This window comes from Mirounga leonina, unplaced genomic scaffold (genome assembly GCF_011800145.1).
Source record: "Mirounga leonina isolate KUSES-001 unplaced genomic scaffold, KU_Mleo_1.0 Mir_91, whole genome shotgun sequence".
In the NCBI taxonomy this organism is placed as follows: domain Eukaryota; kingdom Metazoa; phylum Chordata; class Mammalia; order Carnivora; family Phocidae; genus Mirounga; species Mirounga leonina.
Window position 1 is genome coordinate 34384556 of NW_023270839.1, and position 18149 is coordinate 34402704.

The 18149-nt window shown below is 40.1% G+C and overlaps 1 protein-coding gene across 3 annotated transcripts in view; it reads left to right on the forward strand.

The window, feature by feature from the left end:
- Positions 1-18149, forward strand: part of FAM81A (family with sequence similarity 81 member A) — a 129751-nt gene that overhangs the window by 88726 nt on the left and 22876 nt on the right. For all 3 annotated transcript variants that reach the window (XM_034994727.1, XM_034994726.1, XM_034994728.1), the window contains 2 exons: positions 2259-2377; positions 17670-17799. In XM_034994727.1, coding sequence (XP_034850618.1) covers positions 2259-2377; positions 17670-17799 — 249 coding nt within the window. The remainder of the gene's footprint in view (positions 1-2258; positions 2378-17669; positions 17800-18149) is intronic.

An 18149-nucleotide genomic window follows, 5' to 3' on the forward strand; every position in this document is an offset into this window, starting at 1 on the left:
GAGCGAGAATAACTGTGGCTTTGGGCAAGCTACTTAGTATCTTCGAGATTTCACCTCCTATGAAATGGGGATAGTAATGGTACCTGCTTCAGAGGGTACTATGTGAGGGTTAAGTGGGTTAACATACCTACAGCATGCAGAATAGGGCCTGGCGTCCAGTTAAACCAAGCAGGCGTTTGCTCTCTTATTTATAGAGCATTGTTACAATGTTAACGTTAGGCGAGAAGAAACAACATTAAAAGCACCACATCAGAAGAGAAGGTTACCATGTAATGGTTACGGCCACTTTTATCACAAATCTGTATGTGCCAAATAAGATGGCAGCTAAATACATAAGATGAAAAGTGTTAAAAATGTAAGGAGAACTTGATGAAAATATTTTACAAGGGGGGATTCATAAAACATCTTTCACAGATGGAGAGAACTACCAAAAATAAGATCTAGAGAGAGTGAATAATGGAATCAGCAAACTCAGTCCTAACAGACAATATTGAACCTTTTGTTCCTGCAGTGTTTTTTTTGCATGAAACATTTAATAAACACGTGCCACAAAGCAAACCCTAATACATTCAAAAAATTAAACATATCACAGACCATATTTTTGATCCTAAGCCAGTAAAAGTAGAAATAAATAAGAAAAATGACCAAAAAACTTACCTGCTTGAAAATGAAAAAACACAACTCTAATCCTTAGATACCTCAATGTCATCAGATCAAAGAGGAATTCAAAACTGAAAACTGTAAAAAGGAAAGCACTTCACACCCAGCCTATGGACACAGCAAATACTGTTCTAAATAAAGTCTTCATTATGAAGGAAGACATAAATAAAGGAACTCAATGCTCATCTTGTAAAATAGCTAAAAGAGTGAGTCAACCAAAAAGGAAGCAAGAAGAATGTAAAAATATGAAGCTGACGTTAATCAAATAGACGAAAATGTTTAAATGGTTGAAACGGAAAAGATATAAGAAATCAAGAGCTTCTTTGCAAAGGGGAGGGAAGGTGGTGGTGGTGAGGGCAGCGTGAGGGACAGAATCAAGGTGGAGAAGGGGAGGACGGGAAGGAAGGCATGTACGAAAAAATAAGGAAATAGAAGAAACGTCTCCTGTGACCTAGGACTCAGGTTCTCCAGTCTGTCTGTCCGTCTGTCCGTCTGTCTGTCGTGCTTCAGCTTAACCTCTTTCCTTTTTGGGGGGCAGCATGGCAGAGCGGTTACAGTGTAGGTTCTGGAGCCAGGCTGCTGGGTCAGTCCTGGCTGGTCACTTGCCGTCCATGTGACTTTGGATGTATCATATCAGCTGCTTGTGCCTCAATCCTGGCCCGTAACACGGGGGTCCTGAGAGCGTGGATTTGATTTGGTGCATGGCGGCGTGCAGCAGCACCAGGCTCCTCTGTCTGGTACATGCTCAGTAAACAACCAGGGGTGTCCTCACCATCCCCATCTCCATCATTCCTTCGAGGATTCCCAGGATGGATGCTCCACAAGGCCACACTTCCGCTGGGCCACCTGCTCTTCGAGCAGTGCTGCTTTCATTTAATGCCTTTCTAAGAGACACCATTCTGCCTTTCCAGCATAAATACTGTTCTCAGATAAGTGCTAGAAGAAGATCAGCATTTGCTGTCTTTGCTATATGCTAGGCATTATAAGTGCTTCCTATGTTTTATCTCATGTAACATTCACAGTGCCCTGAAGAGCACAGTCACCATTACTATGAACAGATGAGGACAAGGAAGCTAAGAGAACTTTACACACTTGCCCAGGATCACACAGCTAGAGGAACTGAATTTGGACCTGTTTGACAACCCCTGCCCATCCCTGTCCCTGCTTGCTCTTAATTTTTTGCTTCCTGATAAATTTAGGGAGTGTTCACTTAAAGCAGTGACTACTGAAAAATAGCCTGGGGTGGTAGAAAGAGCTCTGAAGTGTATAGCAAATGTCCAGGGTCTTAGTCCTAGTCTGAGCTTTGCCCCGTCCTACAGCGGCAGGAGAGGTGGGGCGGGGGGCGGCGCTCCACCAAGTCACGTGACATCCAAGTCTCAGGGTTTTTAGTGGCAGATTAAGGGACTGGGTCTGTGTGAGATCCCCGAGGTCTCTCTAAGCCCCTGCTTCTCTGTATACGTGTATATCAGGTGGCTGTTAAAAAGGAGCCTCTTATGAATGCGGTTAAATGTTATTATTTTTGCCAAAAGCATAAAATTCTTTTGTGGCAGCATGTACATTCTCAGATGACCCTCTTGGTGGTTTTTTGTGTTGCCCAGGTACTCCAGGAGCAGATCCGGGCCCGGGACAACATCAGCTACGGAACGAATTCTGCCTTAAAGACTCTGGAGATGCGTCAGCTCTCCGGTTTGGGAGACCTTCGGGGAAGAGTGGCAAGGTAGGTGGTCGGATGTGTGGGACTGTATCTGTCAAGAGCTGTTTTTCGGGGGGGTGGGAGGATGGGTTAGCCTGGTGGTGGGTATTGAGGAGGGCACATTCTGCATGGAGCACTGGGTATTGTGCAGAAACAATGAATCATGGAACACTTCATCTAAAACTAATGATGTAATGTATGGGGATTAACATAAGAATAAAATTAAAAAAAAAAAAAAAGAGCTGTTTTTCATCAGCTCCACTTCGCAAAGTATATATTCACAAAGCCCCAAAGCAAATTCTTTGCATTCTTCTAGTATATCCCCTCCTTTGCCCATAAAATCTAAGGTAGAAGTTATACCTGATTATGAGCATGCCATAATTTCTTATGTTGCTGCAATTGGTGCTGTGTTCAGGGAAGTAAAGGTTGGGAGAGCGTAGCTGACCTGTGTAATTTGGCATTCGAAATATTATGTTTATTGACCCCAATAAGATAAAGTTGAGACTTACATTTTGTGTCTCTTTTAAAGTTTTCATTTTCCTTGTAATTTATTTTTATTTTATTTTCTGAAAATATTGGTCTCCCATAGATTAGAAATTTAGAAAAATAGATCTTTGACCTCAGATGGTATAGAAGTTGCTGTTCCATCCCCTTGCTACCGAAAGCATGCTCTGTGGACGCAGCATTGGAGTCACCCAGGAACCTGTTGGAAGTGTACAATTTCTAAAATATTTATGGGCCGCTTCTGCCCTCTGCTGCCGTTAAGAGTCAAGTACAAGTCTACTCGGGAGCTGTTCGAATCAGGCTGATGTGAAAATGAGGGTGGTCTGTAAAGGGTTGGATGGAAGAAAGAACAGGACCCACAGGATCCAAAGCCTCTGTGGAGCAGAGGAGGGTAGTGTTGGGGTATTTGTGCAGACAGCACATGAAAGGGCCTTGAATGCTGGGCATGTGTGTTTGGGTCTGGTAGGTGAACATCAGTCTCAGCACAGGGCTCCGTGGATTGAATGTAGGCCTAGTTGTGTGGTTTTCTATTCTCATTTGGGTCAGCTCCAGTCTTCTTGGTATGACCCTTTGTGGTGAACCCCACTGACCTTCGTATCTCTCTCACCCTTGGCACTGTATCTTTCAGCAGTGATCCACTATTTGTTATTCCCTGAATGGGCCATGCTCTCCTATCTGTGTACCTTTGCACATGCTGTTCTTGCACTCAGCATGCCTTTTCCCCCTTTTTTCTAACTTCTAGTCAGCCTTTCAAGTTCAGCTCCAATGTTGCCTCCTCCAGGAATTCTTCCCTGATAGCCCACTCTCCTGAGCTCCCCTAGCATTCTGTTCTTTTGAATCTGTCTGTTTTCTTCACTGTCTTGGGACAGAGTACCGTATCTTTTACTTTTGTAACATGTGTGCATAGAACAGTTCTGTGGAAAAGAGTAGATACTCAATAAATGTTTGTTTGGATGAATTAATGATCTAGAAAATCACTGTAACAGGACTGAAAAACCTGGATTCTTTTTGTGGAGATTGGCTTAAAAGCAACCCCTTTCTGCGATACCTCCCTGAAGAGTGAGGAATTAGAAGGGCTTCAGAGCTACAGAGCAGAGCAGGGACTTCTGGAAAATTTGAGGATCTGCCTATGCACTTTAGTTGCAGATGAAGATTAAGTGGGGCCAAATATGGATGAGGCCTAGCATAGGGCATGGCATGGCGTGAACACGTAACACGAGGGAGCGCTTATTACCACAAGGGCAGCAGCCATGAAATTATCCTCATGAAGCTGGTTCCAATTACAAAATGGAGAGATGACCTTGAAATATTTTCAGGAATTTTACATTTTTCCTCTGCATTTTCTTACTAACTTCTCTACCCTGCAGGTTCCTTCTCTGTAACAAATACTTTACTCTGAAACAATCACACACATTTGTTGTGAGCACCCCCTATTTTTGCTTTGTTTTGTGGCTCTACCAGTCTTTCCCTGGAATGCTAATGAGACTTGTTGTTGAAATCAACTTACGTGAAAAAAAATTCATTGGCGAAGTTTTGGCTTTCTTGCATTGAATTGGAGGAGTATAAGCTTTTTTTTTTTTTTTTTTAAGATTTATTTATTCATTTGAGAGAGAGAGAGTGTGTGAGCAGGGGAGGGGCACAGGGAGAGGGAGAAAGAATCTTAAGCAGACTCCATGCTGAACGCAGAGCCCGATGTAGGACTCGGCACAGGGCTGGATCTCACGACCCTGAGATCACGACCAGAGCCAAAACCAAGAGTCGGATGCTCAATTGACTGTGCCACCTGGGCACCCCAGGGGTATGAATTTTTTAAGTGATAGTCTTAAATTATTAGGCTTCTGTATTGTTTCAGGTTTTATTTTCTAGCGTTTATGGATCCACTGTTGATTCACTGATAGGAAGCAGGCCCCGCGGCTTCCTCTGTGATTCTGCTGGAGGAGAGAGATGCCCTTACCCCACTAAGAGTGGCACACTCTGAACAGGACTTTCTCAGAGGGTTTCCCCTCCCCCTAAAGTGGAGCTAAGGGAGTTCAGCTTTCCCGTTCCTACTGGAACAGTTGGTCCTTTACTTTGCCTTCTGCTCAGTGGCCACTTCCAGTTTCCTCTACAAGGTCTTTTTTTGTGGCATCAGAGCCTTAGAGGAGAAATAGCTTCAGACTGAGGCAGACGCACAAATTCCCTCAAGGTAAGCAAGTCCAGGTGCACAGGAAAAAAGAGATAAATTAAACATCATCAGATTAAAAATCTTAGGCACTTGTAAATAATGCTGCCACGAACATTCACATACAAGTTTCTGTGTGGCCATATGTTTTCATTTCTCTTGGATATATATATACCTAGGAGTGTAATTGTTGTGTAATGTGGTGACTCTATATTTAACCCTTTTTTTTTTTTAAAGATTTTATTTATTTGAGAGAGAGAGAGAGATAGTGAGAGAGAGCACGAGTGGGGGGTGGGGAGAGGGAGAAGCAGGTTCCCCGCTGAGCAGGGAGCCTGATGCGGAGCTCGATCCCAGGACGCTGGGATCATGACTCGAGCCAAAGGCAGACGCTTAATGACTGAGCCACCCAGGCTCCCTGTCTTGTGGTTTTGATTTGCATTTCCCTACTAATGGTGCTGAACATCATTCAGCGTCCTCATTGGTCATTCGTACGTCTTCCTTGGAGAACTGTTTATTCAGATCCTTTGCCCATTTTTAAGTGGATTAATTGTCTTTTTATTATTGAGCAATAGGAGTTCTTTATATATTCTAGATTCAGTTCACTTATCAGATATCTGAGCTGAAAAAGTTTTCCCCCTTTCTAAGGGTTTTCTTTTCATTTTCTTGATTGGGTCCATTTGGTCCTTTTAAGAAATTATTTCTGTCTCTTTGTTGATATTCTCTATTTGATGAGACTTTGTCATTATACCTTCCTTTACTTCTTTTTTTTTTTTAACCTTCCTTTACTTTTTTTTTTTTTTAAAGATTTTATTTATTTATTCATGAGAGAGAGAGAGAGAGGCAGAGGCAGAGGGAGAAGCAGGCTCCCCGCAGAGCAGGGAGCCCGATGCGGGACTCGATCCCAGGACCCTGGGATCATGACCTGAGCTGAAGGCAGACGCTTAACCGACTGAGCCACCCAGCCGTCCCCCTTCCTTTACTTCTTAAAGGGTGTTTTCTCTATTTCTTTGATCATCCCACATTTATTATGGCTGCCTTGAAGTCCGTGTCTTTTAAATCTGACACCTGTTCCCTCTCACTGGCAGTTTCTTTTCCTGCTTTTATTCCATGTTTAGTTCACATTTTCTGGTGTCTTTGTGTGTCTCATAATTTTTATTAAAAACTGGACATTTTAGGTAATATAGCATAGCAATCCTGGATGTTGACAAGCCCTTACCCCCGTTTGCTTTTGTTGTTGTTTAGTGACTTGGCTGGGTTATTTTAGTGATGTCTGTTTCCCCTGCAAAATAAAGCATCTGGTGCTCAGTCATCCTGTGAAGACAGTGGTTTTAGCAGGACTCTCTTTGACTGTCTCTTTCCCCGATCTTTTATTAAGCTGGCGGCCTCTGTAGGTATCACACCCAGATCTTAGGCTCCATTAATTGCTGGTAAATTGCTCTACTGTTTGTTTGTTGTTTGTTTTTTAAAGATAGATTTATTTATTTATTTATTATTTATTGGGTCGGGGGAGAGAGAATGAACAGGAGGGGCAGAGGAGAGGGAGAGAGAATCTCAAGCAGACTTGCACTGAGCGTGGAGTCTGACGTGGGGCTCAGTCTCACGACCATGAGATCATGACCTGAGCTGAAACCAAGAGTCGGACACAACCGACTGCACCACCCAGGTGCCCTCTACTGTTTTTGACAATACCCTGTGACATAAATTGCTCTACAATCTGATTCAATTAAATTATTGTCTGCCGTTAAGGGCTTAATTGTGTATATATGCAGGGATTATTATATATGTTATAGGTAATAATAATATGGAATATGAACAACTTGATGTTTTAAATGTCACTGCCTTTGGTGCGCTAGGCCACCATGTCACAAACTATAAGAGACGTTCTGCTTAAGCATGTTGCCTGGTCAGGTCCATTGCTAGCCCTTTGGGACTCTGTTGATGGACTTCTGACCACGTCCCCACCATTGATCTGATAACCAGGTGAAAGGTTACTCTGCCACAGGAGGGCCACAACCAAGAATTGCACCTGGGAGACAGCTATCTAAAGACCTGAAACGGGAAATTTTGGAATGACTACATTATTGGTTCATCTATAATATAACATTGGGATAAAATAGGGCAACTGGTCAGATTCATTGTGAATTCTTGTTTAACAAAAGCTGTTGAGCCATGCACACAGCTATATTTAGAACCCTGAGGCTGTCTTTTATAGGTGTTTTTTTTTTTAAGACAAGAATGATGCCTTTAATTCGATATTAGCTAAGATAGCTATATAGCTTCCCCCTTTTTTCTTATTTATCTATTTATTTATTTTGAAATAATTTGAAACCTACAGAAAATTTGCAAGATTCACAAGTGTTAACATTTTGTTCCATTTACTCTATTATTCTTTCATATGTAAGGTTTTTTTCCTGAAATATTTGAGAGTAAGGATAACTTTGTTTTTTTTTTTTTTAAAGATTTTATTTATTTATTTATTTGAGAGAGAGAGAGAGTGAGAGAGCACAAGAGGGGGGAGCGGGAGAGGGAGGAGCAGACTCCCCGCTGAGCAGGGAGCCCGATGCGGGACTCGATCCCGGGACTCCAGGATCATGACGTGAGCCAAAGGCAGTCGCTTAACCAACTGAGCCACCCAGGCGCCCCGATAACTTTGTTTTTAACATAAGAAAACAGGAGTGGATTCCACTGTGTGTGCTTTCTGATGGCAGGCTTTGGTATCCTACCCTGCACACACACACCCCGTGGCCCCCCCGCCACCGGTTTGTCCCCTTATTTATAAAGGCATAGAAGTGAAATGTGCTGGTAATAAATAGTCAGAAACATTATGAAATATATAACATAAAAAAATGAAGGCTCACCAGCCCCTTGCTCTGTTTTACTCCTTACAGGTAACTAATGTTAGCAGCTTGCTGTCTGTCCTTTTAGACTTTCTCATACATAGTTATAAGGTAATAATTTATCATCATAGTAATATGATGGTTTGCAGCATAACAATTACCTAACAGTGTGATTTTAATTTTACAAAGTATTGTATATACTATTCTGCAACTTCAGTGCTCCTGCATAGCAATATATTGTGGGCTTTCTTCAAGTATGCACATAGATCCAGCGTACTACTTCCTTGGATATGGAGTGTCCTGCTGCGTGGGGGTGCCATAATTTAATCTATGTAACTACTCCTTGGTGTTAATGGAAATTTATGTTGTAGTATTTGTGTTTCCAAGTGAGAAGTAATACTGAGGCCAAGCTATAGCTAGTGAAAATCAGTGAGCCATGAGCATCAGGATAATTTTGAGACCTTTCTAAATAACTTTTTCAAACTTAGTCTGTCCCTCAAACAGCTCTGCAAAGATAATGAAACTGGTCTGATGTAGTGATATCTGACAGTTTCTAACCGGAAAGCTGTGTTTGGATTGGAAAATAAAGCCTTTCTATAATATATTTTTTTTATTTCATTGTATGTTCAAACCTCAGATGTCCCCAAATAAGATTTAAAATTTTTTTTATTTTTTATTTATTTATTTGACACACAGAGAGAGAGAGAGAGCACAAGCAGGGGAAGTGGCAGGCAGAGGGAGAAGCAGGCTTCCTGCTGAGCAGGGAGCCCGATGCAGGGCTCGATCCCAGGACCCTGGGATCATGACCTGAGCTGAAGGCAGCTGCTTAACTGACTGAGCCACCCAGGTGCCCCAGATTTAAATATTTTGATAAAAAATTATGAACTCAAAAAAGAAGGGTCTGTATTTGGTGTTATTTTTAACCATCATTTGTGAAATGGGGATGATTTGTGAAGATGAAATGAAGTAATACGTATCAAGGATCTTGCACAGTGCATGGTACATAGTAAATATTCTTTATGTTCACCTATTCAATAGTATTTATTGAGCCTCTACTGCATGCAAAGCAATGTACTGGACACGGGTTTTTGTGATGAAAAGGGCAGATATCGTCCCTCTTGCTTGCAATTTATATTCTATCTAGTAGGGGAGATAGACATCAAACTTACTGCAAAACAATTATTTAATTTCACTTATGATTTGAATAATTTATTTGTAGATGTTTGGAGTTTTCTATAGAAATCATTTCATCTGTAAATAATGACAATTTTATTTCTTCTTTTCTGATCCTTGTATCCTTAGTCTCTTTTTGTTGTCATTTTGCAATGGCTAAACCCTCCAATACAGTGTTAAGTAGATGTTGTGATTGGGGGCATCTTTCTCTTAGTTTTTACTTTAATGAAATTCTTCCAGTGTTCTTCCATTTTGAATGATAATTGCTGTAGTTTTTTTTTTTTTTTTAACTTATTTATTTTAAAGAGAAAGAGAATGCACTAGCAGTGGGGAAGGGCAGAAGGAGAGGGAGAGAGAGAATCCCAAGCAGATTCCATGCTGAGCATGGAGCCTAACACAGGGCTGGATCCCAGGACCCTGAGATCATGACCCAAGCTGAAACCAAGAGTTGCTCACTCAACTGACTGAGCCAGCCAGGTGCCCCTGCTCTAGTTTTTTTTTTTTTAAACATAGATTTATCAGATTAAGTAAGTTTTTTTACATTCCTAATTCATTAAGAATCTATGAATTTGTACTGGGTTTTCTCAAGTGTTTTTTGCATCCGTTCAAGTCAGATATTCTTCTCTTTTGATCTGTTAATGTGTACTTAGCAAGGTGGGTAGATATATTAATACACAAAAGTCAGTTTCCTTACTATAAAACAATAGCAAATACCTAGAAAACATACTTAAAATAAAATCAGAGAATATATAATAACTAGGCAGAAATCTAACAAAAATTGTTCAAGACTGCTATAGGGAAAATTTTTAAAAATTTGATTAAGAAATAATAAGAAAACATAAGTAAATGGAGATAGATATATTCAAGGGTAGGAAGTCTTAATATTTTTAAAGATATCAATTCTTTCAAATTGATTTTCAGAATCAGTGAAATTCCAGTTAATATCCCAAAAGAGTGTTAAATTGAACTTGATAAAATGACCCTAATGTTTATATGTAAGGGTTAAGAGTCAGAAAATATCCAGGCTGCTTCTGAACATGACCAGGGAGGGGAGAATTGCCTAACCTGATAGCAAGACTTGTTATGAAACTATGTGCTCTTGGCTTTGGGATAGAAAAAGTGAACAATGGAATAGAATAGAGAGTATGCAAATTGAACCACAGATGTGTGGGACTTTGATATATGTCGTAGATGGCAGCAGATCCGTGGAGAAAGGATGGATTGCTCAATGAATGGAGCTGAAAAATATATTATCCATGTCAAAAAATAATAATTTTTTTCCTACCTCATACCAGATACAAAATCAGCTCTGGATGGGGAAAGGGCTTAAATGCTAAAAATAAGACTTAAAAACTTTGTTTTATTTTTCTTGTTGGGGGTTTCTAAGTTTTGCTTTCCTTATTTATTTATTAAAAAAAAATTTTTAAGGGGCGCCTGGGTGGCTCAGTCGTTAAGTGTCTGCCTTCGACTCAGGTCATGATCCTGGGATCGAGCCCCGCATTGGGCTCCCTGTTCGGCGGGAAGCCTGCTTCTCCCTCTCTCACTCCCCCTGCTTGTGTTCCCTCTCTCGCTGTGTCTCTCTGTCAAATAAATAAATCTTAAAAAAAAAAAATTTTTTTTTAATTTAAATTCAATTAATTAATATATAATGTTTTATTTGTTTCAGGGGTACAGATCTGTGCACAATTCATCAGTCTTATATAATATCCAGTGCTCATTATAACACACACCCTCCCCAATGTCCATCAGACTTAAAAATTTTTAATAGAAAAATATAGATGAATATCTTTTCAACCTTTAGGTAGGGGAGGATTTTTTCTTGACATAAAAAGCATTGATGGATTTGATTATATTAAAATTTAAAACATTGCTCATCCAAAGACCCTTTAAAGACGAAAAGGATATATTACAAACTGTGGAAGATATTGGCTGGTAAAGGATTAGTGTTAAGAACATATAAAGACTTCCTACAAATTAATAAGAATAATTAGAACAACCCAGCATAACAATGGGTAAGAAAAGTGAATGACATTTTACCAAAGCAGAAACATAATTGGTCAATAAACATGTGAAAAGATTTAACATCTATGGTTGATGTGGAAATGAAAATTCAGAAACACAACAGAATATGTTTTTTTCACACAGCTGACTGGCATCTGAAACATCTAAAAATGCCAAGCATTTAGATAGGTTGTAGCTTCTTAGGAGCTCTTATGCATTGCTAGTGGGAGTATGAGTTAGTGGAGTCTGATATTGAACATTTCCAGTGTTGAACATCCCATATCCATGATCCATCAATTTCTGCATAAGAGAAATTCTTGTACCACAAGGGGTCCTGTTCACAACAGCATCATTCACAATAGCAAAACACTGAAATAACCCAAAGTGCCCATCAATGGGAGTATGGGCAAATAAATTGTAACAAACAGTAGAATGTTATTCTATTGTCAAAATGAACTACAGTGGTATATGGCAACATAGATGAGTCTTAGCAATATAATAAGTGGAAAAAATAAGTACCAAAATATTGCATATGACATAATGCCTTTTGTAAAAGTTAAATTCAACTAAAACATACATATACATACTTTTGAGAAATATGCATGCTATTATATATGTACATATATATTTACATACATATTTACATATATATGTACTTATATATGTGTGTGTATGCAATTAATTGTCTAAAGTCAATTTAATTTTAATTCCAGGATAGTTAACATACAGTGTTATATTACTTTCAGGTGTACAACACAGTGATTCAAGAATTCTATACATCACCTGGTGCTCATCACAAGTGCACTCCTTTATCCCCATCCCCTATTTCACCCACCCACCCCATCTCCCTTCTGGTAACCATCAGTTTGTTCTCTGTGGTTAAAAGTCTGTTTCTTGGCTTTTAATTAATTATCTTAATAGGAAAACAAGGGAATGATGATACAAGATTCAAAATGCTTACTTTCATGGGAGCAGTTATTAAAAATAATTAACTGAATAAAGTGAGCCATGCATGGACCAATAATGAGAGTATATTACGAAACAAGGAGTAAGAGATCCAAAATAGTGACAATCATAAAAAGTTTTAATTACAAGAAGTTCAGCAAAAGAGATACGTGGGGCATTCTCGAATTGTATAATTGGTGTGCCTGATCTCTAGGGGCTCTGGGCAGGCTTCCTTAAGGAAGTGACTTGTGTGCTTAGCTCTAAGGGATGAACAGTAACTAACCAAGTGAAGTAGTCAGGGAAGAATATTCCAGACAGAAAACACCATGGGTCAAGGCCTTGAAGTGGGAAGGAGTGAGGTAAGTTCAAAGCCCTGAAATATAATCAGTGTTGCCGGATGAAGAGGAGAAAAGGGACAGAGATGTGTGAGATGATGCTGGAAATTAGAGGGTAGGGAGCAACCTTTTTTGGGCATTTTAAAGGATTTTGGTCTGTATTCTAAAATTGAAGCAAGTTAAACAGCAGGAATTTACACAGATACAGAACTATATTTAGTTTGCCTTTTTTTTTTTTTTTCTCACAGCTTTGTTTCTTTGGGGTTAATACCTAATAATTTTACTTACCCCACTTTGTATTCACTGGACACTAGATTGAAAGGCACAGGGAAATTTTTTTTTTATACTTTTTTTTTTTTTAAAGATTTATTTATTTGACAGAGAGAGACACAGCGAGAGAGGGAACACAAGCAGGGGGAGTGGGAGAGGGAGAAGCAGGCTTCCCGCGGAGCAGGGAGCCCGATGTGGGACTCGATCCAGGGACTCCAGGATCATGACCTGAGCCGAAGGCAGTCGCTTAACCAACTGAGCCACCCAGGCGCCCAATACTTTTTTTTTTTTTTTTAAGATTTTATTTATTTGACAGAGACACAGTGAGAGAGGGAACACAAGCAGGGGGAGTGGGAGAGGGAGAAGCAGGCTTCCTGCAGAGCAGGGAGCCCGATGCGGGGCTCGATCCCAGGACCCCGGGATCATGACCTGAGCCGAAGGCAGACGCTTAACGACTGAGCCACCCAGGCGCCCTGGCACAGGGAAATATTTTATGTTTCGATATTTGGGGTATATCCTGCCAAGTTGCCTTATAGAAAGCTTGTAAAATTTATTTTTCCACCAGCAGTGTGTGATACATCTTGATTCTACAAACTTCTCCAACATCGGGCATTGACATTCAGAAAAGATTTCTAATACAGAAGAACAATGGCATAATTATTGCTTAATTGTGTATATTGTACTATGAATATTGAAAAAATTTAAATGCATATATGCAGTTTTGTCAGATTGTTTAAAATATTTTTAAAAAGTTTTTTAAGTATTTAAGTCAATATTTACAAAAAAATTTGTCCCATTAATTTTTTTTCTGTTACTTCCAAAAAGGATTATAGCATTTTAACAAAATGAGTTAAACAAGTTGTTCAGCTTCAGGTAAATGTGAGTCAGTACCAAGAAAAGACTTTTAAGGTTGGAATAATTGAGCTGGTAGCTTACTTTCTTCAGCGTATACAATAAATTAACCAGTAATCTCAGTTTGTTCACCATTGTTTCTTGCATCCCACTCCTTTCTCTGAGTGCTTTTTTTTTTTTTTTTTTTTAAGATTTTTAAGTAATCTCTATACCCAATGTGGGGCTCAAATTTACAATCCAAAGATCAAGAGTCACATACTCTACCAACTGAGCCAGCCAGACATTCCTGGATACGCTTTTCTTTTTACTGAAGTACATGATTTAGTGACTCTTTCAGTTTGGGGTTTGTGGCCAATACATTTCTTAATCTTTGCATGTCTAAAACGGTCTGTGTCTTTATTTTGCGTTTTTTTCTTGGATGATATGTTATTTACCCTCAATCCTAAGGAGGTTTCTCCATCATCTTCCACCATTATGGTATCTGCTGTCTTCTGATACCTACTGTGTGCTGTCAGTCTTACAGTAGGTCCTTGGTAGGTTACCTGTCTTTAGTCTCTGGTAGCTTTTAAGATTTTATCTGTAATAGGTTATCAGAATTTCACTATGCCCTATTTATTTTGCTTACACCACTTTGTATTCCCTGAACACTTGAAAACTCATGTTTTTCTTCAGTTTTAGAAAACTGTCAGCACTCACCCCTCAGATAGGCCATTCTCTCCATTTCCGTCTTTGGGGACTTCTCAACTCCTCTTTCTGTGTTAGCATCTCTTTATTTGTCCTCCTTGTCTCTTAGCTATTTTCCCGTGTTTTTAATCTCTATCTTTGTAGCCTTCTGAGTGAGCTCCTTGCTACTGTCTTCTAACTCACTGGCTCTATCTTCAGTCATGTCCAGTCTAGAGTTAGGTCTGTGAAGACACTGTGGTACACTTCTAGGGTTTCTCATTTTTCTCTTACCCACTTGTTCTTCTTTCCTCTCTGCCTATTTTTTTTTTTTAATAATTTAGAGTTCTCTTGATAGATATTATTCTGTCTTTGATTTTTTTCAGTATCTTAAACATATTTCTTTTAAACTCATTTGATCCAGGTTTTTTGTTTTGTTTTGTTGAGCTTTCCATAGCTGGTGGAGCCCCACTCAAGTCTCTGGTTTTGGTTACCTTGGTTCCTGTGTTCTGTCATGAGTGGAGCCAGTTCTTACCCCTCTTACCCTGTGGAAATTAAAACTTCTTATGTCTGTTGGTTTTCAGATATGGAGCCCTTCAAGCTTACAGCACCAGCTGTAGCAAAACATACGCTTTGCTCCATCTTCTGCACCATCTGTCTGTTTTCTACTTTCTCCCATATTTTTTTTTTCCTCCCATTCTTTTTTGTCTTTTTGGACTTAACATCTTTTTATTCATCTGGAGTCATCTTGATAGGTTTTCAGAAGGGAGCCAAAATGAGGGCATATGTTCAGTCCACCATGTTTAACTGACAGAGCAGGTAGTAGTTTTAATTTGCAACATTTCAGTACAAAATGATTAGTAAATTTGTTAAATCTTATAGCTTATTAGAAAGCCTAACCAAGCACTAGCATGCCATCTAATCTTTATTCAGGCTTATAAACTAGAGATCAGTATTTTATTTTTCAAACTTCTAGAGAGATTTATACTTTAACCTTTATCAATTACTATGCTGTTTTTGATAGTTGGTTGCAAATACTTTATATGATTTAGTGAGTGAGATCCTTTTCAGTATCTAAGTCATTTAGGAAACAGTTTATAAACCTCGTTGAGGCCCCAGTGCAGATAAACATCTTAAAGAATACATTCCCAGTGCTTTTAGGAAGATCGAAGACCGCTGATTTTCTGACTGTGAGCAGTCACAGGCTTGTTCTTCAGTCTGTGTATTTATAGTGACTTGTTCAGCAAGTTCCCAATCTTCTGAGCTTATTTGTCTGAGTCACGGAATAATGAACAAGAACAGAATGTCAGATAAGATCTCCATCAATAATAGAAAAAATATACACATAAGCTGAATAACATTATCATGATAGTGGCATGAGAATCTTTTTTTTTAATTTCTAGATTGTGTGGTTTGTGTACCGAAGAAAAAAATTCCCACTGTGTCCTCATTTTGTATGGTTATCATGTGACACATAGTAGTCATCCTACAAATACTTATTGACTGAATGAGTGAATTATGGATTGGGGTTCCAACTCCGGCCTCTCTACTTCTGCTGTATATTGCCTTGAACCTGACCTCACTTGATGACAGTGACTCTACCCACATTTCTCTAGCTCTGTGTTCCTTGTGCTCCAGCCTCATTTCTGCTTCATGCGGAGCCGAGGGAAAGATGGTAGGTTAGTGCATATTCCATGAAATTGTAATGTATTCTTTGTACATGGCTGTTGATCGAAATATTTTCTTTGTATAATTGTTCTTCTGATCATAAAATTATATATACTTATTGCAGGAAAGTTGTACAATTTATAAAAGAATGAAAATTTTTTTAAAAATCACATATGATCCAGAGATAGTTGATTAATATTTTGTTTGCTTCCTTGTGAAATTTTAATGACTATATATGCATCAAGTTTCAGTCAAGAAAACAGAAACCACTCTTTAAGTACTTTATCAGGAAGGGATTTAATCCAGGAAATTAGAGTTTGTAAAACCATTGGCAGATTTGGGGAAACAACGGAAGTAAACTGCTCTTGGCTCCCAGGAAAGTAGGATGTACAAGAATCACAGAAAGGAGACATTGATAATATTAGCTGCGTGTAACATGGAAGTAAGTGATTTGCAGGCGTGTGCCTGGAGGTGGCCGTAAACCTCACATGGGCAGTTTACCACATGTCTGCCTGCCCCTGCCAGGGGAGCGTAAGTGCCACTCATTGGTGGGATCTGAGTCAGAACCCGGCTGGCAAGGTTGTTTGGGAAGTACAGTCTGTGGGCTTCTGCCCCTTTAATACAGAGAGCGTTCACAAGAAACAAAATTGCTCTGTCAATTCTGAGCAATCCATTTATATAACCCTTTCCCCTTGTCACCAGTCCTCCAACTGTCTTTCTTCTGTGGCTCTCACCATTAGCCAATGCCCATGAACATCTGGCCATGTTTTATTCTAGGCAAAATGAATCCTCAGATACATTGTTTGAACTTCTGCCAACTGTGAGGGTTTCCCTTCCTTGATACCCTTGAGGGCCACTCCTGAGTGGGCTTTGAAGTGTCAGAAGTTTTCTTCTGGAAGGTGTCAGCGTATTGGCACCTTCCGTCAACCCGGCCTGACTCTTCCTCCTTCAATCCACCTGGTCCTCAGGAACTCCTCAAGAGGCCATATGTGTGAGTTGAAGGAAAGTTGACAGTAGCAAGAGTATATGCCATGGGAGTCTGGGCTCATGCAATTTACTTATGCCTTTGGGACCTATTTAAGCCTGATGGCTTTGTATCCCTCCCCCTTGAAGATGGCGTGTTACTCATATGCCTCCCTTTAAAGCTTGGTGCTCACAACGGACTGACCAGGTTGCATGGTTACTTAATGTCCCATGCTTCGGCATGTAGTTTCTGCCAGAGCCTAGTAGCAAGCCAACAGCTACTTCTCAGAGCAGGATGATTGGGTTGGAATGGGGCATGACTTTGCTCCGTATTCCCAGGGGGCTATTCTGTGACACTGCTCTTAGGGTTTGACAGAGGTCCCCCACACAGCTTCCCTGCCACAGATACTTTGAGCACCATCAGAACTGCCAAGTTCTCAGGCCCAAGGAGCAGAGCAGCTAGGACCCGCAGCAGAGCCTTCTCCTGCTCTGGACCCCACTCAAAGCAGCCAGCCTCACAGGTGATGTGGTAAAAGGTTAGGAGCAGTACTTTCAAATGTGGTAGAAGTTGCCTCCAAGATCCAAAGAAGACCCAAAGAACTTGGAAGGACGGAGGTGTTACCAAAGAGTAAAGGCCACATCCAGCATTCTGTATAAGCCTTTCGTCATTGGGCTCTCACTGCATGTACAGTTTTGTACTCATGAGCACTGTAAAGCCTTTGCTACTTTGATGGTTTCATCCCTACTCTTATTAAGCAACATCCCTGTGGTTTAACTTAAAAAGCATAATGAGGGCAGCTCCCTGTATTCCTGTGAACCTCTATGTAAAAGAATGAGTCATAGTACAGTTTCTTGGAGTGGGGTCATGCATTTTCCAGTATGTCAAGAAGCTTCAGTGCTTGTTTCTAAACTTTAATAAGAGTTAGCTTTGTTGTTTGCCTGGACAGATGTGACGCCAGCATAGCCAGACTCTCTGCAGAGCACAAAACAACTTACGAGGGGCTCCAGCACTTGAACAAAGAACAGCAAGCTGCCAAACTTATCTTGGAAACAAAAATCAAAGATGCAGAGGGACAGGTATGGCCGATTTCAGGTAGCCTTTTAAAAATAGGTAATTTGTTCTTAGCTAAGAATAACATGGTGTTGAGAAACCAGCCAGTGCTCCCAGAATGTGCATATCTTTTCCTCTTTTTTTTTTTTTTTAAGATTTTATTTATTTATTTGTCAGAGAGAGAGAGAGAGAGAGACAGCAAGAGAGGGACCACAAGCAGGAGGAGCGGGAGAGGGAGAAGCAGGCTTCCCACTGAGCAGAGAGCCCGATGTGGGGCTCAATCCCAGGACCCTGAGCCAACCAGGCGCCCCGAATATCTTTTCCTTATTTCTTCCTCCCTCTGTCTCACTGCAGTGGCCCTTCATGGGTATGGCAA